The sequence below is a fragment of the Macaca thibetana genome, chromosome 11, assembly GCF_024542745.1.
Source record: "Macaca thibetana thibetana isolate TM-01 chromosome 11, ASM2454274v1, whole genome shotgun sequence".
NCBI classification, from domain to species: Eukaryota; Metazoa; Chordata; class Mammalia; order Primates; family Cercopithecidae; genus Macaca; species Macaca thibetana.
Window position 1 is genome coordinate 40,933,340 of NC_065588.1, and position 25,954 is coordinate 40,959,293.

Here is a 25,954-nt window from a genome sequence, read left to right on the forward strand (position 1 = left end):
AAGATGGATGAACCTGGAGGACATTATGCTAAGTGAAATATGCCAGACACTGAAAGATAAATACTGCATAGTCTCACTTATATATGGGAACTAAAAAAGTCAAACTCATAGAAGCAAAGACTAGAACCATGGCTGCCATGGGCTGTGGTCAGGGGGAGGGAGAAGAATGAAAGGATGTTGGTTAAAGGATACAAACTTTCAGTTTTATGATGAATAAGTTCTGGAGATCTAATGTACAGCATGATGACGATAGTAATTATTGTATACTTGAAATTTGCTAAGAAAGTAGATCCTAAGTTTTCTGATCATAAAAAGGCAAATATGTGAGGTGATAGGTTAATAAGCTGAATTAGTGAATCATTTTGCAATGTGTATATATATCTATATTTTTCTTTCTTTCTTTTTTTTTTTTTTGAGACCAAGTCTGGCTCTGTCGCCCAGGCTGAAGTGCAGTGGCCGGATCTCAGCTCACTGCACGCTCCGCCTCCCGGGTTCACGCCATTCTCCGGCCTCAGCCTCCCGAGTAGCTGGGACTACAGGCGCCGCCACCTCGCCCGGCTAGTTTTTGTATTTTTTTTTTTTTTTTTTAGTAGAGACGGGGTTTCACCGTGTTAGCCAGGATGGTCTCTATCTCCTGACCTCGTGATCCGCCCACCTCGGCCTCCCAAAGTGCTGAGATTACAGGCTTGAGCCACCGCGCCCGGCCACATATATCTATATTTTTAATTTTAAAAAAGTGCTACCTCCCACTCATGGACTATAAAGATTCAGATATACTGGAATTTAAAGTCCAAAATCTTTATGGCTTTGAGGCTTTATCCCTCTTTCTAGAATGATTTCCTCCACTGCCATTCACACATATCCATACACACACATACATATTTTGCATATTCATCCTTCTGATTTTAAATGTTACTTTTTTAGACAAAGTCTTCTTGAATTCCAGTGTAAAGTAAGTCCCAAGGGTTGCCTCTCATAGCACCTTAGACTTTTCCTATATTGCACTTACCATAATTTGCAATAATACCTGTGTGTGTATGTGTGTATCCTTTACTACCAAACCAAGGTAGAAAATGAAAAATACAAGCAAGAGCCTGTGGGATTTTTCCAAAAGCAGTTTTAGAGAAAAAAAAATACTATGTATACATCTAAATGGTATGAAATGTGAAGTTTCTAGCACATGTACAAATATGTAGATTAGAATTTCTTTAATCAAAATAGCTTGTAGTGGCCCTGGGAATTGACTCAGAGGTTGACAAACTATGACCCAGAAACCAAATCTATCCACTACCCAGTTTCGTACAGTCTTGGAGCTAAGAATAGCTCCATATCTTAAAATGGTTGGAAAAAATTAAAATAAGAGTATTTTATGATATAAAATTATGTTATAGAAAATTCAAATTTCAGTATCAATAAACATAGTTTTAGCCAGGCACAGTGGCTCATGCCTGTAGTCACAGCAATTTGGGAGGCCAAGGTGAGTGGATCACTTGAGGTCAAGAGTTCGAGACCAGCCTGGTCAACATGGTGAAACCTCATCTCTACTAAAAATACAAAAATGAGCTGGGCATGGTGGCAGGCACCTGTAATCACAGCTACTCAGGACACTGAGGCAGGAGAATTCCTTGAACTGGGAAGCAGAGGCTGCAGTGAGCCAAGATTATGTCACTGCACTCCTGCCTGGGCAACAGAGTGAGACTACGCCTCAAAAAAAAAAAAAAAAGAAAGAAAAAAAAAAGGAAAAAGGTATCTATACGGTTAAAAAGTATAAATTCAAGAGCCAAAACAAAAAAAAGAGTTGTCCCGGCGCAGTGGCTCACGCCTGTAATCCCAGCACTTTGGGAGGCCAAGGCGGGCAGATCACAAGGTCAGGAGATAGAGACCATCCTGGCTAACACGGTGAAACCCCATCTCTACTAAAAATACAAAAATTAACCGGGCATGGTGGCGGGTGCCTGTAGTCTCAGCTATTCAAGAGGCTGAGGCAGGAGAATGGTGTGAATCCAGGAGGCAGAGCTTGCAGTGAGCTGAGACCATGCCACCACACTCCAGCCTGGGCAACAGAACAAGACTCTGTCTCAAAAAAAAAAAAAGAGTCTAGAATGGGGATGTTAGTTTGGGACTTTGTTTCTTCTCTGCCAGTTGGCATGCAGGTCTCCTCTGCTATACCAAAGGAAAGTCTAAAATTCATACAAGTCCCATTTTTCTGCATGTGCCTCTGAATTTTAGGGAGAGGCAGGGCAGGCTACAAAATGGAACACCAGAAACACAGCATATGTCATGGCAATAACACACGGGTAATAGATAAAACTGATCCATTACTGATAGGAGTAATCTGTTTATTCACCAGAGGTCATATCATAATAAAAAAATATAGCAATTATAATAGCTAACACTTATATGAAGCTTACTATGTACCAGGCACTGTTTCAAAGTACAGTTTCAAAGTACAGTTGATCCTTGAACAACATGAGTTTGAACTATACAGGTCCCCTTATTCACGAATTTTCTTTCCATTTTGTAACCCCTGGGACAGCTAGACCAATTCTTCCTCCTCTTCCTCCTCCTCAACCTACTAAATTTGAAGACAATGAGAAAGGAGACCTTTATGATAATCCACTTCCATTTAATAAACAGTAAATACATTTTCTAATTCTTATGATTTTCTTAATAACATTTTCTTTTCTTTAGCTTACTTTAAGCTGTATTCGTAAGAATACAGTATATAATACATATAGCATACAAAATGTGTGTTAATCAACTGTTTACATTATCAATAAGACGTCTGGTTAACATTAGACTGTCAAAAAAATGTGGTGGGAGTCCAAATTTATACGTGGATTTTTGACTGCACAGGGTTCAGCGTCCCTGACCTCCACACTGTTCAACGGTCAACTGATTCTACCAATAAATTCATTTGACTATCCAAACTAGTAATGGAAAGATTCAAAGGCAAGTGGTCTTGCATCAGAATCCAGGCTTTTAATCAATACATCATACTGTCCCTTATCTGACTCTCAGTTATATCATCTGTAAAATGAGGATTTTTTCCATCAGAGGAGAAACATCCCCTACAAAATGTAGACAGAGTAAATTAGCAGCACTTGGTGCCTGCAAAAGATCAGAAGTGACATTAGCCTGTTTCAGAAACTTCAAATTGATGTGCTCATTTGTCAACACTGTAATCTAAGAATATAAATAACATTAGTATTCATACAGGCTAATATATAAACAAAAGTGTTCCTTTCTATTTCTTTGTGTCTGAAATGTATTCAGCAACAAAAAAATTTCAGAGCTTTGACAGTAGGTTTGCTTTTCTAAATCATTGGTAAGAGTATTATTTTTCTTTCTTTTTTGAGACGGAGTCTCGCTCTGTCGCCCAGGCTGGAGTGCAGTGGCGCAATCTCAGCTCACTGCAAGCTCCGCCCCCCGGGTTCACGCCATTCTCCTGCCTCAGCCTCCTGAGTAGCTGGGACTACAAGAGCCCGCTACCACGCCCGGCTAATTTTTTGTATTTTTTTTTTTTTTTTTTTTTTGGTAGAGACAGGGTTTCACTGTGTTAGCCAGGATGGTCTCGATCTCCTGACCTCGTGATCCGCCCACCTCGGCCTCCCAAAGTGCTAGGATTACAGGCGTGAGCCACCGCGCCAGGCCTACCCTTTAACCTTTATAGACAAGGAATCCCTACTTCTTTTGCATTTCCTCATGATCTTATGTTTTACAGAAATAATAAATATAAAGATCCTGTCCAATGTATTCAACAGACTTTGTTATATATTCTTTAATACTTACAACACTAATTATTATTCATGCAAATGAATCAAACCTAAATAAATCAGAGTTGGCTCTATCATGATCACTATACCTATAATGTGGCATAAAAGGGAATCATGTAAATGACTGAGTGTTGAGAAATGCTTAGTTTCCATGGGACCATAATTAAATTAAATACTTTGCTTATTGAATAGGATTAGAAAGAGCCAGGCAGCTTTGGCTTACACAAACCAAATTGTTCAGACTTGGACAGTATGAAAGCAATGAAAAGATGTATCCATTTACCAAATTAAAAGAGTCAGAACTTAAGATCAACTTTCCAAACTAAGTATTCAAATAATAAAATCAAATGTCAAAGAGGGACTATTAATGACTAGCAAAGAGAGAGGAAGGGACCAAGAAAAAGCAAAGTTATTATTTCTCCACTTCATGGGAATTGTATTATAGTGAAATTTGCACATACTCATAAATAATTTAGAGACTATAAAAGGCAAAATGATTCTGATACAGAGATCTCAGTATTAAATTAATATCACTCATGCCACATTAGCCTTGCACAATGAGATCAGTTTTCTCAACAAAAAGATGACTCCAAAAGGACTAAGTCTGATATTTCATTAACATTGACAAGGGTTTGAATCAAAGATTGGCAGGTAATGACCCACTTGAAGCTGTCTATTCCTTCAGTTCAGTCTATCCCTAAAGGTTTAGCTAAAGGCAAACTGCCAAAGAAATTTCCCTTGGGAAGTCAGTACAGCAGGAACTACTGTAAAGGTGAGAAGATACATAATGCATTATCAGCTTTTAAAAAAATTACTTATACATATTCAACATTCTCACCCTTTTTCTGAAGTACACTTCTATGTGTAAGAAAGAATGCAAATTTTTGTCATTACCCTATTATTTTTCCTGATTCTATTTAATATAATTTTGGCCATTTTCCTTTCCTTCTGGCATTTCCCAACCTGGACATATGTAGCACACATCAAAAATTACTGCAGCACTGAAGCAGGTGTCAGATGACACCTCTTCTTGCTCACACATGTTATTTCTTTTAACATTTCCATCTTTTATAGAAGAAACTATTTTGTCACCTCCTTAGAAGAAAGACTGTGTTATTTGAGGATTATTACATGTATTTCCATGATGCCATTATGCATAGCTAACACGAATAATGAGGTGAAGTCCCCCTCGGAGCAGGAAAGGAGAGGGGTCTACTGAAGGCATTCTTACAGCAATGGCAAACTGTGACATGAGAAGAGAAGAGGTCATGCCATCATTCAAAATGTCATTATGCAGAAGGGCAAATAACACCATAAAAAGAAACGGACACAATGTAAGAAGCACTATCTTGTGAACTATGTAAAATCTGTCACTTAGTGCACATAAAAGGGACGGAAATGTTGGAAAATATTGTCAACAACAAGGTAATTATTATGAACAAGAGAAGAAATATGTAAACCAGGAAACTAGCAGGGAGAAAAAAAGGATAAATTAGGAAAGGTACATATATCAAGATACATAGAGAAAGAGAAAGAACATATAAAAAGAGAGAGTATATACACCAAGCTTATTGCAATATGCAGTGCAAGAAATGTCCCCTCCTCTGCAAAGACTGGCACTAGAAAAGTGTCACTCTTCAAAGAGAAATAAAATCACCCAGCAGAGATTATGTTTTCCCTTTACATTCTTCAAAAATAAAATAAAGTTAACAAATATGTACTGTTAAAGATCAAATGAAAAGGGGAAGTATGTTTCTTTATGGTCTCTGCAGCAGATGCTGTTCAGAGAAGCCCATAATTACCTAGCAGGTAGACAGATAGGAAGGTACATTCTTTTAAAATTACATGTTAGGACAAATTATTTGGAGACTTTCATAAGAGGGTAGATGTTTCCTAATACATTAACGATGGAGGATTCACTGACAAGAAACAAGAAGTTTTATGGGCTTTATAAGCTTATAGGCTTTCATGTGGCCATATTATGTAAAGCAAGCAAAATGAAGCAACTCTAAAAATCAGTTTATTCTATGAACAGGTAAGGATTACCAAGGCTAAAATTTCACTAATAAGAGCATGAAGTAATTGGGAACCTGAACTACCAGAAAATTCACCAGATTCAGGTGACCATTGCTCATGGAAAAGGAATCTTTTTCATTCTTTTCTCAGTTGCCACTCTTGCAGGTTCATAGCAGCCAAGAACAAAAGTGCGGGTCAAAGCGTTTAGGAAAACCTTCTGTTATGTTTCTATATAATAAATATACCACACATATCCAGAAACATAAGTCTTGATAGCAAGTAGGAACATATTTTAAATGGAAAAATGAAAATAACAGGTTGTGTTATCTTTTGTGAATGCAATTAAGTTATTGTTTGTGAATGCAATTAAGTTAATGACTAACTGAAATTCTGCATTTCTAAAAGTGACCCAATATCAAAAGAAAATTATAGCAAGAGTCATTATAAAAGAGTAGGCAATATTCAAGAAGGTGTTTGGGTTCTCCCTAAAGTACTACTGTCAGAAGAAAAAATAAAAATCAGGATTTAGCAACAGTCTTTCAGTCCAAAAGAGCAGAATAAAGCTTCTGAAAGGACCTCACAGAGAAGATTAAATTACCACAGGATTTCATAAAGAATTCATTGAATGCTTAAGCAGGCTTCTGTGGAAGTCAAAGGGAACCAATCAGAAAATTGGGGTCATTAAGGGATGAGAGACAGGGTAATAGGAGCTGAAATATAATTACAGACTAAGTGGAAGGGGGAAGGAAGAAATAGCAGAAATATATGCTGTTTTGGTTTTGGATGAATCTTTTTTTTTAAGACATTTATAGACCAATTCAGTTGTTTTTTTTTTTCCATTCAATGATATTTTGTTCTTTATATTCTATTTTAGAAATGATGGCCTCAAGGGAGTGGCTCAGGTGCTGGAAGTATCTGAGCCTTTGATACATATTTCACATATATTTAATTGGAAACTTGAATCATACTTTATCTTCCTTCTTAAAATATTCATTAAAATCTAGTATTTAGCTATACAAATTTGTGTATATATTACATTTCAACTTCATTTCATTTTCAAAAAGCATGTCTGTAAAACATAAAAAGCAAGAACTGATAATAAGCTTAAAAATCCACATGTATTGACGAACAAGGTAACATTACATATTTTCCTGTGTTCACTTTTTTCTCTCCCTCCCTCCTGGAGTCTATAATTCTGAAACTTACGTATGTTGTTAAGCCACCCTTATCCTGATTGTTTTCCTTCATGGTACTTTCAATGTCACATCATTAGCATTTATTACTTCCCATCCACCCACAGAGAGTAACCTCTACTCAGGCCAGAGATTTCTATCACTTTCAGTCCCTACCTTGTCCCTTGCCCTTTGACTACTGCCTAGTACATGGGAACACTGAGGTATTTGTTGAATGAATGGATAAAAGAACATCTGGATAAATTCTAACTGGTTTTTCTTTTAGTATTTTTCCCCTCTGCCTTTACCATCCACAATACTGTCAATGTGGCTCAAAATGCAGCAAAGTAAAATATGGAATGGGTAAGCTGCAAAGTATTTTTGGGGAACAGTGAGTAGGTCAGTGAAATGCAACATAAATAATGGCCTAGGACTTGGCTGTGTTGACCTCACATGCCCTATTTTTAATATTTTGTTTCAGGGAATAATAATAATCCTCACCTCACAGGACTATTTTAGGGATTTCATGAGGTAATATATATAATCTGTGTATATAAAATGATTGCTACAGGGCTGGTACATAGCATTCTGTAAATATGAACTAGTATTACAATGGCTGGGTTGCAGCCAGTTTTCTATTGCTGGTTTCAAACTTTAAATATCATGGTGAGGAGTTTGCACCTAATGTATTTGTAAGGAATATTTTTGTTAAATTTTCGCCTAATGAATACATATTTTGAATGGCTAAATTTTTGTTTCACACCCATCCTAGGCCACATTTCCCTCTTTCAAAATCCATCTAGAGTTGCAAAAACTAGCTCACACTTTGAGGTGGAAAAGTCATTTCTGTATTCCATATTATAAGCAAATATAAATCCCAAATGTATTTAAACATTAAAATGATGTCAAGTGAAGAATTAAGAGAATATTGGGAAACATTTGGAAATACAGGGAAAGCTATTTTAAAGCTATTTGAAGAATTCATAAGGAAGAACAAGATACCAGTTTACTCCTATCAATCTAACAACACTATTTTAAAGTATGAAGTTCAGTGTTGGTGAAGAAATATGCTAACAAATCTGGTATAACTGGATAAAATTTGGTAGTTTGTGGCAAAAGAATTACAATGATGGATAGTCTCTGACCCAGTTATTGCTTTTTCAAACATTTACTCTATGGAAATATTAATAATCCTATACTTAAAGGTAAAACATGAGACATCACCCTTCTGTTTCTCTGTTACCTAAATGGAAATGTTAGAATCATCATCAGCTCCCTCCTCTGTAGTCTACATTCACACAAATGCCAAGCATTTATATTACTAAAGCCATTCCTTTTCTTTTATTTCCACTGCCATCATCCCGGTTTAACTTTCATTAGTTTTAACCTAGACCACAGTCCTTATGACATTCCAAAGACTTTATATGCCAGGGATTCCTAGAAGCACCAGTATTGTTAGAATTAATATGATTAGAGGTATATTGGAAAAAAGATAAAATGACAGCTATTTATGGAAGATATGATTGACTACCTGGAAAGAAGAGAAACCCTGAGTAACTACTTAACCAATAATTGAGTTATAAAACAAGCTGACCAAAATCAATAGCTTTCCTTTGTGCAAATAATAACCTGTTGAAAGGTATAAACAAATCCATTCTCTCAGCAATGAAAAATATAAAATGCTGTGAAAAGCACTGCAAACCCACATTTTCTTCCATCAAGATTTACCATCGACAACTCTGTGAGGCAGTTAATTCAACAAAAACTCAAATATTTCTTGCTTCTTTTCCCCCACTTTGTGAACCAGCCCAATGAACTAGATCCATTCATTCATTTTGAACACTAATGTTTCCAATGCATTGTGATTCTCCTTTCACATAACTACACACATCCTACCAACCTCCTCCTCACTGCCAAACTCACTCAGTTCTCTGGAATTCTAATTCTACTCTTTCCATAGCTTCAACCTCTTGGCCTTTTGGCTTTCCCTGGATCCTGTTATTCCAGCAAGAACACCACATGCCCCTTGGAGTCCCCAAATGGTAGCTGCAAATTCTTTTACCACCATGGATACTTCATATATACCATGAAATACACATCTGTACTTCAGAGTCAGAAGATGTAGTTGTTGTCACTTTTCTACTCCCACAGAAAACTCCTGCCCTTTGAGGTTCCTGTTATTAAATTCCCTAACTACATACACACATGCACATGCACACACACATTCGTAGACACTCCCCTTCATTCATTGCTGACTTTGAAATCTGGGTCACAATCTCTCTCTCCGTCACAATGTCTGCAACATTCTTAATGATTCTGACATCAATGTGCTTGACCTATCCTGCACCCTGGCCTTTTGACTCCTTGGCTCTCCCCTCACCTCCACTTTACCTGTATAGCCACAGTTTTGTCATCACTCAAAACTACTCCACCTCTAAAAGCTCTCAATCAGACATTTTACTTTCCCATTCCAGCTCCTTATTCTTTTTTTTTTTTTTTTTTTTTTTTTTTTTGAGACGGAGTCTCACGCTGTTGCCCAGGCTGGAGTGCAGTGGCGCGATCTCGGCTCACTGCAAGCTCCGCCTCCTGGGTTCACGCCATTCTCCTGCCTCAGCCTCCTGAGTAGCTAGGACTATAGGCGCCCGCCACCGCGCCCGGCTAATTTTTTGTATTTTTAGTAGAGACGGGGTTTCACTGTGGTCTCGATCTCCTGACCTTGTGATCCGCCCGCCTCGGCCTCCCAAAGTGCTGGGATTACAGGCTTGAGCCACCGCGCCCGGCTCCTTATTCTTTCAGTTGGCCTCCTCAACTATTCCCACTGCATTTATTCTTCAACCTTGTTAGTGCTTCCTGTTCCATATGAACTAACTTTCTCCCTATTGACGAGCCATCAACTATCCTTATCTTATTCTCTATCCAATATAAATATCTTTAAGTCTCAAAGTTTAGTTAGTTTTTGATACCATCATTAACTTCTTTGTCTGGAGATCAAAATCCTAACGATGTATGAATCACTCTACTTTTCTCATGCCTACATCTGGGTTGTAAAAGGTTAGGGACAAATTGTATGACCAGATGGATGAATAGCACAACTTCTGGTTATCAACTTTATCTGGGTCCTCAAAACTTTCATAGGCTGTTTTCAGTACATTGTTAACTTCACCTGTGACTCTGCCTCTTCTCTCCAGTAATTCACCTTAGGTCTCACTTCATAGAAAAAAAAAAAAAAAGCTGTCAGACATAGACTCAACTCCTTTAACTTCCTTTACATCAAACACACATTTAGCTGCATCAATATCCATCCATTTCTCCTTCCCTTCTGTTTCTACATAGGAGGTGTCACCTCTCCTAGCAAAGTTCGAATCCTTCAATTATGCTCTGAATCCTATGCTTTCTACTCTATTTACACCATCAGTTAATTCCTCTCTTATATGTTCAACCTTTCTCTCTCTCCTTCTCTCTCATTTTCCCTCTCTCTCTCTTTTTCTCTCTCAAATGCTAGTGAATACATGCCATCAGCATTTAAATATTGTCTCTTCCTATTCCTTCCCATCTTAAAATATTTTTTAAAAATCCTGAGCCCTACATGTGCATCCAGTAACTACCCCATGCCTCCTCCCATTCACAGCCAAATATATTGTGAAAAGCATCACCCCTTCTCCCCACTACTCCCCAAAGCCACTCTAATCTGGCGTCCTTTTCCAGGCCACCAAAAATGCTTTCAAAAAGACAACCATCTCCACATTCTGAATCTCATTAAAAATGTTAAAAGCATCGTTTATGTCCCCTTAGCACCTTATGTTATCATGTATCACTTCCCACTTCCTAAAATACTCTTCCTTTAGCTTCCTTGGTACAATAATACTTCTGATTTTCCGTGTAATTTTCTGGCAACTCTTTCTCATGTTATTTTACAGGCTCTTCCACTTCTTACAGATTTTACATGTAGGAGTGCCTCAAGGACTGGTCCTTGCTCCCTTTTCCTCTCAATATATTCTCTTCTTAAGTGACTTTGATCATTCCTATGGCTCTGGTTAACATCTACACAAAGGACTCCCACATTTATAGCTCCAGTTCAGACCTTTTTTCTAAACATCTGACTTATGCATCAAACTTCAATATTTCCTCTTAGATGTCTATGGGCATCTCAAACTCCTTATGGCCAAAAGTGAACTCAAAACCTAATTGCCCTCCAGTATTCTCTACTTCAATAGATAGTATAATCATCATAGCCATCCATCCACTTTGCACAAGTCTGAAATATGAAATTCATCCATGATATGTCTCTCTCCCTCAGTCCTTGAAATCCAATTACTATAGGCAACCTATTCTACCTCTCATATATACGAATCCATTTGCTTCTTTCCAACTCCAGTCATTTCCTACCCCAAACTGTAGTCTCTGTCAAATGGACTAGCATGGATGTCCCTAACTAATGTTTCCATATACCATCCTGCTTTTTCAATCCAGTTCCCACAGTGGCTCGCCTATCAAATTATAATACTTAATCATGTCATACTCCTGTTTAAAACCCTTCAAATGCTTCCTAATGCTTTGGGGATAAATATTAAAGTCTTTTAAATCACCAAAACAGCCCGCATTATCTGGTCACTGCTTCTCTCCCCACCCTTATCCCAAAATACTCTACTTAGATTCCCACACCATTCACTGTGTTCAAGTCACACTGGAAAGATACAATATACTATACGTCTAACTAGGTAAGATTTTCTTTTTAATGATGATAACACCTTGTGCTGCTGTGGGTGTTAAAAAAACAGGCACTTTCAGATGTTGCTGAAGTGTAAATTGATAAAACCATTGAGAACAATATGGTAATATGTGCCAAAATTTTGCATATTTTGTACAATGTTCAACCTACAAATTCCCCTTTTTAATACTGACCTGAAAAATACTGTGGCAGTATTTTTATAATAGTGAAACCTGGAAACAAATGAACAGTAAATTTGAAAGACTTTGATGTGTATCTTCAAAGCATTAGGAAGTGTTTGAAGGGTTTTAAACTGGAGTATGACATGATTAAGTATTATAATTTTGATAGATGATCCAGTAGCACTGTGGGAACTGGGTTGAAAAAGTAGAAGGGATATGGGGACATTAGTTAGGGACATTAATACTTTATCTGGTAGAACATAGTTTGTTTCATCTGGTGAAAAGTTCTCTTTTGATACAGGAAAGTACACACACACACACACACACACACACACACACACACAGTGTATGAAAACTCATCACTGTTTTCAGTGCAATCTAAAGAGACTGTCCCAGCTGAGAATTTTTGGTAGTCTCTCATATGTTTTGTGTGATAACTAGATCATTTGGGGAATTTTTTATCCTCAAACTATTCAAAATCTGGAAATTGTCTTAACTCACCCTGAGTGAAAGTTTGCAACATTCTTGACAAAATAAAGAATTTAGAAAGGACAGTCCTTTCTATTCTGTTCAGGATGAATAAATCAGAAACGAAAAGGGGAACATAACAAATTAGACAACAGAAATGCTAGATGGCTAACAAACGGCTTAAACATAACGTGTCTAAATTTAACTTGATCTTAGTCACTCTCCCAAATCCAGCTCAATTACCAGCCTTTCCAATCTCAGGTATCAGCAACTCTGTCCTCTTACTTCCTTGATACAAAAACCTTGTAATCATCCTCAACTCCTCTCTTTCACTCATACCAATTTCTCACCATTAAAATTCCTGTTGGCTCTACCTTCAAAATATAGCACATCCAAAACCTAATCACTTCCTATAACTTCCACCTAATGAAGCTACCATCATTTCTTCCCTGTATAACTTCAAAAACAGACCTGCCTTGCCTAAAATGTGTAACCAGCAACCCATTGCCCTTGGTGTAATAATAAAACTCCTTAATTTAACACCACCCTACCTCTCCAGCTGAAACTCATATTATGACTCTCTGCACAGCAGTCACCTCTGCCACCATTCACAACATGACACCTCCCCACACAGAGCCTCTGCATATTCAATTTCTCAGCTTACACATTCCTCTTTCCCCTCTTCACTACTTAAATGCTATTTTTCATTAGAACTCAACTCTATCTTTTTCTCAGGAATACCTTCCCTGATCTCCCTGATGGTAGAATTTTGCTTATTTCCGGTGCTTTATCAACACCTTAATACTGCACCATTGCATTGCATACTTGATCATTACATGATTACGGAAAAGAGATTTGGTGCTAAAACACTCATTTCACCTTTATTTCACTTAATTTGTATATGCCTAGAACAATCATTCCATATTACTATTTCTAGATCATTTCAAGAAATATTCTCCAGCTCCTAAATTCATTCCTAGGCACATGGAAAACTCAGCCAGGAAAGTTAATCCAATTCTTACATCCCACTTCATATTCTACTGATTGTCTCCCCCAGCTCTAAGTCCTTCAGTATTTAGGAACTGTGGTCTGAAGAGACATTAATATATTAAATAAATCAGTGAACAAGTACAATGTGCATCTTGTTCTATACCAGCCCACTCCCTCCCTTCTTTCCAACTAAGAAATAAAAGTGACCTTTCTGAGATTCAGGGCCTGAGAAATGGTGGAGGTAGACTATAAGCATGAACATAGATGGGTGAATTATTAATATTGCTTTGCCGTAAAAGGTCCTAATTTGTGGTCAAGAAAGCTCATTTTTTTATTGGTTTAAAAGCATGATGCTTATCCACAAAATAGTATGAAAATAATATGTTATCAACTGCATTTTTTCATCTTTCTTAAAGCATAATAAAGGATTAGCTTCCTAAATCTAATAATAATGATTTAGGCAAACAAACAAAAGGCTCTTGGTTTGTGTTTTCTTACAAATAATGCTACAGTAAATTACAAGATCCTAAAACTGGTTTAAAAGGCTTGACTAGGTTAAACAAAGACCAAGAGAATATCCAGGGCCATCTGCCAACACTTGCTTTTAGCATCATGAGATATATTTGTGCGAGCTCACTAATTCCTTGTAAATCACCATCTTTAAAATAACCTCAAGAATCAAGTGGTACAGAGCACAATTCTAAGAGGGTGGATTAATGGGAGAATTTTTACAAAGGAGAAAAGAGAAGTTAAGCTTATGGAAAATGCATTGTCCTAAAGTTTTCCAATGCTGTATTGCTTTTATTAATCTTCTTATCCTTACAAGATTTACAATAAAAAACCAAAGACTTCAATGTATGTGGAGTACCAATAGTTAACATGTTGGAAGAGAACAGTTTAATTTAGCATTGAGATGGCACAATCTTTCTCAGCAGAACTACCCAGAATAAACTACAACTATTTTACGGGACTACGCCAAGCTACAAAGGCCTGGGAAATTAGACAGATGTGATTTATTCCACAAGTATCCAGAAAAAGACCTCATCTAATACAAATGTAAAGAAAACTTTTTCAAAAAGCTTTTGGGACCAAAGAAGAATTCCACATGATCACTGACTTTTAGGAATTCCAGTTAATAATCAAGGTAGGTCTAAACCTTTTATATAGATACTTTTAATTTTAATTCAGTGTGTTTTCTCTATTCTTTATTTACCAAGAACACGTAAAATCCAACCAGAAGACATTTGCTTTTGAAATTTCTCTTCCTGAACTATCCCAGAATTGATAGTTTCCATTCTATGTATGAAGTCTTACAAAGTAATGAAAAGTTGTGCTTTCAATAATAGGCCTACACATTTCATTTTAATAAGAAATACTAGAAGATTTACTTTTGATTTTTCTCTCTTCTCTTACTAATCATATAGAAATAACTATTATAAAATCATATTTTCTAAGTACTTACATAACCATTGAACATATGGATAATTAAAGTCCTTGATATCTCCAGAACATCACAAACTTTTTAAATTCTCCATTTAAACTAATTTTCTATTTCCATTGATGAAATACGTTGCAAATTGTATGAGACAGTGCACAAGAAACACTGCATATGTTTAAATTGTGATGCTGCCACTTTACTAGCTGGCTTATCTCAGGCAAGAGAAGTAACCTCCCTAAGCTTCAATTTCATCTGTAAATTGGGAACCATTATGAGAAACAAGAGAGATGATTCTTGTTAAGCTCTCACACTTTTAAAATGTCAGCTTAAAATATCCCTAAAACATATCCTGACATCTTACTGCATACTTAAGATCAAAAAGAGAGAGAGAGAGAAAAAAAAAAAGCAGTATTGAGCTCCTGGACAGTCAGGGATGCACACCTGTTCACTGAGTCCTTGCTAATTGAAGCATGTTCCACGAACCAGCAGTGTTCGCTTCACCTGGGAACTGGTTAGAAATGCAAACTTGTAGGCCCCACCCTGAAACACTGATTGAGAATTCTTATTTTAACACAATCTCCAGATGATTCCTATCCCCATTAAAATTTAAGCAGCACTGAGCTAAGGGACGTGCTCCTGTATACAGACCTTACAGCTTGTCTGAAAAAAAAAATCGAGTCTCAGCAAAAATTATCAATGTTATGGATCATGGAGGTCACTTTCCAATGGTTAAAATCATAAACATTATATCTGCATATTATCTATTGTGCTATATGGACTTCAAATTATCTTTCCTGGGTTACTGAGTTTGATGCACAAGTATTTGTGAGACATCTCTTTATAACTTGCAATAATATTTATAAGTGAGGGCCATTATGAAGGCAGCTGAGAATTTTTTTTTTAACTCACAATGTAACTAAAGTATAAAACAATCAATAACTCCAGATCTGAGCCTTAAATCCTAAAATCCTGATGTGGCCCTATGGCTTAACCCAAATTCCAGAGACCATGTAGACAGTTCCCTAATATAGACAACATTCTAGCAACTGGGGTGAAAGGGGTGTGAACAGGAGCTGTTGCCATTTAGAAACAAAATCTAAGTAGGGGCTCTAGTATATAATATAGGTGAAATATATACTGTGGCTCAGAGTGGGATTGCAGCAGCTATTCTGACAAATACTTTACCAGCTTAACATTCCTAAATTGGAAGAAGCTCCATTCTTACCACCTCCAACTCCAGGAACAATTTTTAAGGCAATTTCATGTGGTATTTTTTATAGTTAAATATTTTTAAATTAGGGGCCAGCTTTTGTATAAAAGCAAATGTGCTTAAACTATACTCCATCTCAACCATCTTTAAACTGAAATGTGTCTGAATTGGCGGGGAGCAGTGGCTCATTTCTGTAATCCAAGTCCTTTGGGAGGCAGAGGCGGGCAGATCACTTGAGGTGTTTGAGACCAGACTGGCCAAAATGGCCAAACCCCATCTCTACTAAAAGTACAAAAATTAGCTGAGCATGGTGGTTGGCACCTGTAATCCCAGCTACAGGAGTTGGAGGCTGCAGTGAGTCAAGATCGTGCCACTGTACTCCAGCCTGGGCGACAGAGCAAGACTCCGTATCAGGGAAAAAAAAAAAAAAAAAAAAAGAAATGCATTTGAATTCTGCTTTATCACAACCATCTCTGAACTGAAAAAGTGAATTCCTTTCTGTCCCTTCCTCATACTAAGCTCCCATATCATTATGTTTTATTTCATTCCTAATCTATAATAATTTTATACCATTTATAAATACGTACAGAAAACTGAAGGCCACACACCATTTTCAAGGTAGCCACTGGAGAGGCCAGTGCGGCTGAGTTGTGGTTTTGTGCATTTGGTTGAGGACGTGGAAGCCACGGCTTTATTCTCCAATGGGAACTATGTTGTCCCTTTACCTTCATTGTGCAGCTGGGATGTCGGAGTTACTACTTTCCACGTAATTGCCAAAATCAACTTCAAAGATGCTTTAAATTGCCTATGTCTCATTCTTCCCTATTCTTATTTCAAAAATGCCATTTTGTATTATCTCAATTGAGAAGAAAATAAGTTCATTTTTTAAAACAATTACTTAACAGCACTGGAGATAAAAAGTTGCATTTTCTGCCTGTTTTTCTTCTCTCTTAAATTGGGTCTCCTATAAATGATACCTAGATTATGGCTCTTTTGCTTTGGTATAAATCTGAAATCCTCTTACTTATTTCAAAGCCTTATGGTACTAAGAAGGAGGACTAGCCTTCTGATCACCTAAACAATCCCATTTTGGTCCCCTAGAACTGTGCTAGACAGTTTGATTTAATTATTATTGCAGACAGATTTGCATAACGCTTTCTTCTGAAAAGTCTTAAGACACTTAAGCAATGTCATTATATGTGCAGAGAAATTCTTTTGAGAAAGTGTAATGGGACATGAAAAATAATAAAATCCACAAAATACATTTATTCAAGGATTTTAATAATGAAGAGGAATTGCAATTCAGAATGAAGAACTAGAAGCTGAGTACTCTATTATTTTTAAATAAAACATGATTAAATAGGCACAGTATAATGCCTTAGAGCCAGAAAACAGTATCTGTGTTACATCTACCGGAAAACCCACTTTCATATCAGAAAAAAGGGGAGGTCAATACATTCCTATGCCGTCTGTGGAATTTATTGAAGATGCAGAACAGCAATTACTTTAACAATAATTTTATATGAGTGCACCAGACAACATTGTTTGTGGTAAAACAAGAACGTCTGGGCTTCCACTGACTATCTCTCATTAAAATATCTCCCATTAATTGCCATTTTCTTGTCAAGGTTGCTGGGGAAAGAGAAGAAAAGCCCCCTAATGCCTTTTCTAAAGATCTAGTGAAACCCGGAGAAATGTGCTGTTTTCAGGCTTCCCTCAGCACTGCCACCTGGTGCTCCCTTGCCAAAGGAAGAAAACATCTGGGACCATCTGCCCTCCAGCCTGGGTGACAGAGCGAGACTCCGTCTCAAAAAAAAAAAAAGAATAATTTGGCAAAAACTGACAATATTTAAAGTGTCGTAGTCTTTGACACAGCAACTCCATCCTTAGCAACTTACTCTATAGATAAAGCCATAAGACTGCACCAAGATTATGCATTAATGGCTTCCTGCAATATTGTTTCTCATAACAAATATATAAATGAATTAGAAACATCAAAATATCTTTAGAGAGGGAAGAAATAAAATAATAAACTAAATGGAATAATACGCAACTATTTTTTATTTAATATGAAAATATCTCCAGTATATGTTATTAATAAAAAATAAAGTTCAGGAAAATGCTTAACATCATTTATAATACATAAAAAGCCTAGACAGGCAATGTGAGTAGATGCATGAAAAGTCATCTGGAGGGATACACAAAAACCGGAAGTTTGGAGGAGAAAGAATAGGGAGGTTTTTATGGTTCATTTTATATCTGTTTGCATGGTTTGCATATTTATTATACACATGCATTATTTTTAATTAAAGCATTAAAAATACTGTACTAGAATTGGGAAGAAGGAATGGTAGACTTAAACAACTTACACTACCCAGGACTAGAATACAGGACACAACAGCTAAGTCACTGTGACATTGCAATCACTCTGTGATTCTGCCCTACATTTCCCTGGCATTCCAGCTCTGCTATGAGCTGACTAACAGTAGATTTATATTTTTCTAAAGATCATTAAAACATATCACATGCTGTCTCATAGTAATTAATCTGAAGGCTGTACTGTTAATTATTCTAGTTTATTAATATATTGCCAATTCAGTATTTTTCCACTGATTTGACATTTATCAGTTTTCATAATGTTTAAAAGGTAGCAGCATGCCAGCTGCCTTTTTAAAGGGTTTATTTTTTTAATTAAGATAAAATTAATGACAGTACAGTATTTAGGAAGCCTACAGGATTATCTTAATGCAATCTCTCTTTAATAAATTTAGCTATTTGTCTTTAGAGAAAACATTCCCTATCAGAAGCTCATTATCTAAAGTAATACACAAATGAACTATTTTTCTTGCCCATTTGTCACATATACGTATAGAATTATAAAAGTGTTCTAATTCTATGATTTATTCAATGTTATTTCAAATACTAAATTAAAGTAATTTTAGTGAGAAAAGAAGGTCCAGACCAAGGCTGAATGAGCTGAATGAGCTTTCAGCTCATTCAATTTTTTGCTGTGTCATAAAATTCCTTACTGACTACAGACTTTCAAGAAATATTCTTAAAACAGTGCATCTGATATGTAAAACAACACACCTTTCATTTGATTGCTACTTCTACCTTTTTCATTATTACATAATTCCTCTCATTCTATATTGGCATTCTGTTCATGTGGCCCCTCGTGTCTCTATCATATCAACTAATTTATAATTGTGTTCATGCATGAGAACCTCCAGTACATCCTGAATATTTCCCAGGCTCCCAGCATTATTGTAAAAACAGCTATGTCTATTGGTTATTTTGTTTCAAAATTATTTTCTTTTTTACCATAGCCTACATAAATTGTGTTTTCCCCCTCTGTTAAGAACAAAAAAAAAATTGTTGGTGAATTATATTGTGCTGATTTTTGTTGAAAAGTCAAGAACACATGTTCAGAAATCTCTGATTCCATTTTATCAGATTATCATCCAATTTTTAAAAATCACTAAGTACTTGAGCAGCAATCATTTAATCTCCACTACCCCTACTTTGCTATGCATTTTAAGGTGACAGGACCAGAATCATCTATACTGATGTGCAAATAAAATAAGCCTCCAAATTACTACTTCTATTAAAAAGAAGAAAATTGTTCTTTGGAAAAGTATAAATACAAAATATTTACTCTTACTTTTTATTATTTGATATTAATGAAAGCAGCCCATAAATAGATTAAAAAGACACTCATCTTCCTTAGTCACCTGGGAAATAACAAACTTAGGCTGTGGCACAATATCATTTACCAACATCATTTGTCATAATGTTACAATTAAAAAGACTAAAAATGCCAAGTGTGGGTGAGGGTGTGGGGCAACTGGAATTTTCGTACCTTGTTGGTGAGAAAATAAACTAGGATAACCACTTTGGAAAACTGTTTGGAAAATTGGTTTTGCCATAGAGTCAAACAGTTTTACCCCCTGATCAAATAATTCCACTGTTTTAACTATATGCCCATCAGAAATACATACATAACTAAGACCAAGAAACATGTAAAGAATTATTCTAGGAGTACTCTTCACATAGCACAAATTGGCAAACTACCTAACTGCTGTCCAACAATAGACTGAATTGTGGTACACAAACACAAATAAAATATATGCAGCAATAAGTAAAACTGATCTGCAATGGACATTACAATGATGCAATAAGTATGAATGAGATGCAGCTACATTTCTGATCCGCATCAAAAATATGGATGAGTCTCACAAAGATGATTCTGAGTAACGAAGCCAGACACTCAAATCAGTACATAATATTGACATATTAGTTCTGGGTTTCAACCTTGATTAAGATATGCCCACAATATTGGGGAAGAGAATGGCCTTGGGGAAATCAGGACACAATTTGAGAGAAAAAAATTACCTTGTATTACATACTATTTGATCTTATAATGTCACTTAATCTACCTGGCATTATTCTTCCATAAAATGGGGATAATAAAACCATACCTCCCAAAAGCAAATGGCTGTTTCAAAGAACCCTTGAAGTCCTATGTAGCTTTAAGATCTAAAGGCAATGAACTAATAAGATCATTTCACTACTTTATAATTTAATAAAAACATGGGTGACCCTTTTAATAAAAAACAGTAATAATAGTTAACGTTGTTCTAGGCACTTTACATTTATTACCTATTCAATGCTTACACCCTATGAAGTAGATACAATTGTTATTTCCATTATACAAATGAGGCAACTGAGGCCATGAGAAGTTAAGCAATTTGACCAAAGTCTCACAGCTAATAAGTTGTGGAGTCAGAATTCAAACCCAGAAAATCTGACTTGTAACTCACAGAATTAACTACTGAATATGCAAAGATATTACAGTAAGTCCACTTTAACTAAACCAAGACTGCTTTTAAAATTAAGTTTAAAATAATCTGATGTCTAATCAGCACAGATTAGAGATTTAATATATTTAATTTAATATAGATTATTAAAGTGTAATCTATATTATATAATGAAACTCTGACCTTGCTCAACCAAAAGAATGATGAATTTTATTTATTCATATAATTCTGGACTCTGAGGAAACACCACTTTAACTGTTGCTACTAGGCAAATACCAACCAGTTCTGATGGTCACATTCCCATTCCCTGTATTTGAGAACTTTCTAATAATGGAGGAAAGACATTACAGCATCAGTTTAGATTTGCCTCAGATTCCCTATTTTCATCAACCGCCTTTCCTGTGAAGCACAGCTCTGTATACAAGCCTGAATCTACAATCAACATAAATAAATAAATAAAGGCACGCATCCATGTAATAGCATGAATATTCAGAAAAACTAAATTGTTTTATAAATTCAGTGACTTTTGGTAACATTCAATTTCCTAGAATTTCAATCAATTATTTTCTGATAATTCTTTTTTTTTTTAAATCTGGGTTGAGATTTTATGTACTTTAATCATATCTTGACGTAACTCTATTTCAGAGTTAAAGTCACCTAAAATATTTATACTTTCCATTTTCTACAGCTATCTTGAATATGTGTCACTAAATCTCCCTGTTTGCTAGTTGACAGCCTGAGACCGGGATAAAGGATGTGGAGGAGATGGTGACTGAAAGGGAAGAGGATGAGTGGTGAAAGCAAACTCTGCCGCCTAAGACTCAGCTAGGATTCCAAAACACCTCTGGTGAGCTTAGCTACTGGTCGATAAAAGTAGATCACTTAGATTAATTGTAACAGACGGTTTTTTTTAAAAAAAGGAAAGCAGGCTGTCAAAGCACAGCACTTTCAGATGGAACTTCTCTGAGACCTCTAACTGCATGTTCCTGAATGGCTTGGAATTCTCCTTATTAGGAAGATGGAGATAATACCTATTTATAGAGCTGCAAAGATCAAATGAGGCACAAAGTATGTGTCTTGTAACCTATAGAAGCAATATGGCTTCATTATGGCTGTAATTACTATGGCTTTAACGATTTGGCCTTGGCATTCCTGCCTTTGGATTTTATCCTCTGTTTAACTCCAGCACACTATTTTAATGGTCCAGGCAGGAAATTAAGCCCCTCCTCCCAATGCTTTGTTTACGTAGATTCAAATAAAGAAAACGCTTGGTTTCTTCCCACTTCTTTCCCAGAACAACAACCTTGTTGCTATTCACCAGTATTTATATTCAGATAACGAGCTGGAATTGAAGTTGCTGAGGGAAAGTACAAAGGAAGCTGCCAAATAGGACTTCCCAGAAATGGGCAAACAACTCTGATGAAGCAAGCCTGAAAGCATTAAAGGAAGAACACCAAAAAGTGACTGGCCACATGCAGGTGTTTCGTTCATTTCAATCTTGGCAGAGTCACATTCAGCAGTTAGGTTATATGCTTTACCTTCCAAGGGCTTTAGAAATAGTAAGTGATTAATCTCTTTAAACAGTTTTCAATAATAATCTATTTTATCGTGTTTTGTCATTAAAAAGGCAATTGAGCAGAAGCATTTCAAAGATAGGATCAGTGTAGGGTCTAAGAAGAGGGCTTATATTCATTTAAAAGAGTAAAAAACATAGGAATTTACTTCTCCACTAAAATTAGATTTTCATAAATTTTAACAGTGACACTACTGTGGAATTAACATAGGAAAATAAGACTGTTTCTCCTCACATGCAATGGTGATACACACACACATACACACACACAAGACATCATAGGTATGTGTAACTATTGGTTTCTCCCACTGTAAATACATATGAAAATCTGTACTATTTAAGCAAGTCAGTCAAAGGATTACTATTACATTTATTTTAAGTATTATTTGTCTTCTACAAGACTTTTCAGAAGCACGTTTTCTGGATATTGTCAGTGACTTATTTTTAAATTGTGCTTTGCGGAGACTCATTCCCAAAAAGAACCTCTAAGAATATGCACCATATGAACTAAATGCTTATTTCCCTACGGGGAAATATCTATGGCTGTTTACTGAAATTTCTTGCTAGCTCTAGTAAAATGTTTAATTCATTAAAACTAAAATTTCAAATCTTTAAAATAACAAGCAAACATAGGCATGAATCTTCTCTATTCCATGGTACTTATCTTCTATATCATTAAATGTGAACAGAAAGATAAAGTCACTTTATACTTATTATTTTTTGGCCATATCTAATGAGAGCCTATGACTTTTTTTTTTTTCATTACCTTGTGGTCTGCTCACTGATTACTCACTTCCAGGTTTAACTATTTTCTATATGAAGCAAACAGTTGGTTTTCAATCATTAACACCAAAGACTGCCCGAAACACTCTTCATTAATGAATCTCAAAATATTTTATCATTTCATTATGTCTAACTGCATGCTTATTGGGAAGAATTCAAGCATTAATCCGATTTAGTCTGCAGTTTACTCCTGGTAACAGAGACAAATGGTAAGATCAGAATTGAAATTTACTTCTGACGAATCTCTCACAATGGCCCGTTATTTTAATCAACCCATATCTAATAACACTGACAACACTTAATGAAAATCTGTCATATCCATGAATGACAACATAGAATTATGGATGGAAAGAAGGATAAAAGAAGTTAAAGCAGGGCCAGGTGTCGTGGCTCACGCCTGTAATCCCATCACTTTTGGTGACCGAGGCAGGTGGATCACAAGGTCAGGAGATCGAGACCATCCTGGCTAACACGGTGAAACCCTGTCTCTACTAAAAATACAAAAAAATTAGCCGGGCATGGTGGCGAGTGCCTGTAGTCCCAGCTACTCGGGAGGCTGAGGCAGGGGAATGGCGTGAACCCATCAGGTGGGGCTTGCAGTGAGCCGAGATCGCACCACTGCACTCCAGCCTGGGAGACAGAGCAAGACACCGTCTCAAAAAAAAAAAAAAAAAAAAAAAGAGAAGTTAAGGCAAAAACTATGATTCCTTGCTATCGTATTATGAATATGAAGTCATATATGTATATATGGTCCTTCTTCCTTCCTCTCTGCAACCACCTACAAAGAAAACTATATGATATTACCACAAGCCTCCTTTTATTAAGAGAAGTCCCAGAAAAATGCAGATTATTTCTCATCAAGAAAATTAGCTAGTGACATGTAAGAAAAATTGTATTCAATCCTTCCTAGTTCCACTGAATCGACTTGACTAGGCTAATACACTTTTATGAGATGGATTGGCTTCAATGTAAAGCCTAATAAAATTAAATATAAATGCATTCCTGAGGGAGTTAAACCAATGGACTATGAAGCAACTTCCTGATTTTTCTCTGATAGCTTGTCACCCTCAGCAGCTGTAGCACATTGCTACTGTCCCTCTCTCTCTCCACCCCCCTTCACTTATGCCCACTTTGTCTTTTTGAGAGTATACATATAAATACACTTGCATTTACAGAGCTCTATATATTCCACAAACTTTAAAACAACTCAGTTTTCATGTATGTTACTACTCCTTTGTGGAAAAAAAAATAGCTAAATTTTTAAATACTCTTTTTAACAAAGGTTTAAGTGAAGTCTTTTAAAGTATTAGAAACATACAGAAATTATTTCCACTATTTATTGAATGATCTAGAGCCCAGTTAAGGGTAGTTACAGATGATTCAAAAAGTATTTTCTGACATCAGAAGTGAACTGCTATATAATGACTGCTAAAAGGCAGAAGAGCTTCCACACACGGTGGTGTGAGCCTTTTTTTCCCTGAATGAAGGCCATGGCCCTTATCTACACTGGACAATCCTATAATAATGTGGACTTCTGTTGTTTGGGCTAATGGGACAGCATATCTTCTGCTGCTGAAGGCCACTTGTGTCATGGATTTCCTTGGTTATTGTGGCCGTGTGGACCATTCTTAATCTATTTGGGAGACACTTACAATAAATAGTACAATTAGTGAAATGCCTTCTGGTAAGTTTCTTACACATCTTTCCTACTACTATCACTATATGGAATAGATTACTCCAAGAAAAAATTGTCCTACTGGAATAGGGGCATAGCATTTTAAAATGGAAAAGAACTAATCAAGCAAAACAGAGAAATTATTCTTCCTTTTTTCCATCACTTCTGAAAGCTATTTAGCTTGCCTAGATTAAACCAATGATGGGTGAATGCTTATTAATACAGAGCTTTATTTTTCTAAAGAAAGTATTCATCATAAAAGTTATACTCACATTTGCATTCCTTACAGCATTTGCCATCCACATACGCAAGAGCCGACTTAAGTGGGCAGTCAGGATTTGGGCAGATTAGAGTTTCACACTGAATTGTTCCATTCTGAAAAGGAAACAATATTTAAAGAATTTCCATGTTGGAGTTTAGTAGTTTTCAAGAATTTTTGAATCCATTCCTTAAATTTTAAACTCTTCATATGAAGAGAACAGAAGAGGCCATTGCCAGGAGGGGAGGTGGTGCTGACAATCACCACAAGGAGGCGCCAAACTGGAGCCAAGACCACCATCAGGAATTTGATTCCTAAAGGTGGCCAGAGCTCCCACGTAGCTGGCTGCTCAGGGTTCCCAGATGTTTTATTGACTTCACTACACCACATTCCATCTTTTACTCAATTTGACTTTTGCTCCCCATTTTAAAAATTTAGGAACATATTATGTTCCTGAATAAAAATTGTATCACGCACATGCACGCGTGTGTGCGCGTGCACACGCACACACACACACAGTTCTGAACGACTTTTGATCTTTTTATATGCAAGATACTCTGTTTTTGAATAAACTGGATGAATTTTGAGAAATTTTTTAAAAAGCCTAATTCACATAGATGTCTGACTTCTTTCCAGAAAACCAGCTTTAACAGATGAGTTCATGTGTAATTTAAAAGTTTAAAACCAAACTCACTTTGAACTTTTCTTTGAAAATGAACATATATTTCTGAACTCATAATGCAATAAAATATTCCACTTCATTAGAGAGCAATTAGCAAAATCACATTTATTTAAACTCTATAATTTGTATTCCACCATATTAGTAAACTATTAGATTGTCCCAATCATTTAAACTCTATCATTTGTTTATATTGCTCAATCTGGAC

At 36.2% G+C, this 25,954-nt stretch overlaps 1 protein-coding gene across 2 annotated transcripts in view; it reads right to left on the minus strand.

Annotated features, from left to right (window-relative positions):
- NELL2 (neural EGFL like 2) overlaps positions 1 to 25,954 on the minus strand; it is a 428,865-nt gene that overhangs the window by 253,304 nt on the left and 149,607 nt on the right. For both annotated transcript variants that reach the window (XM_050749376.1, XM_050749375.1), the window contains exon 10: positions 25,081 to 25,183. In XM_050749376.1, the coding sequence (XP_050605333.1) occupies positions 25,081 to 25,183 (103 nt within the window). The remainder of the gene's footprint in view (positions 1 to 25,080; positions 25,184 to 25,954) is intronic.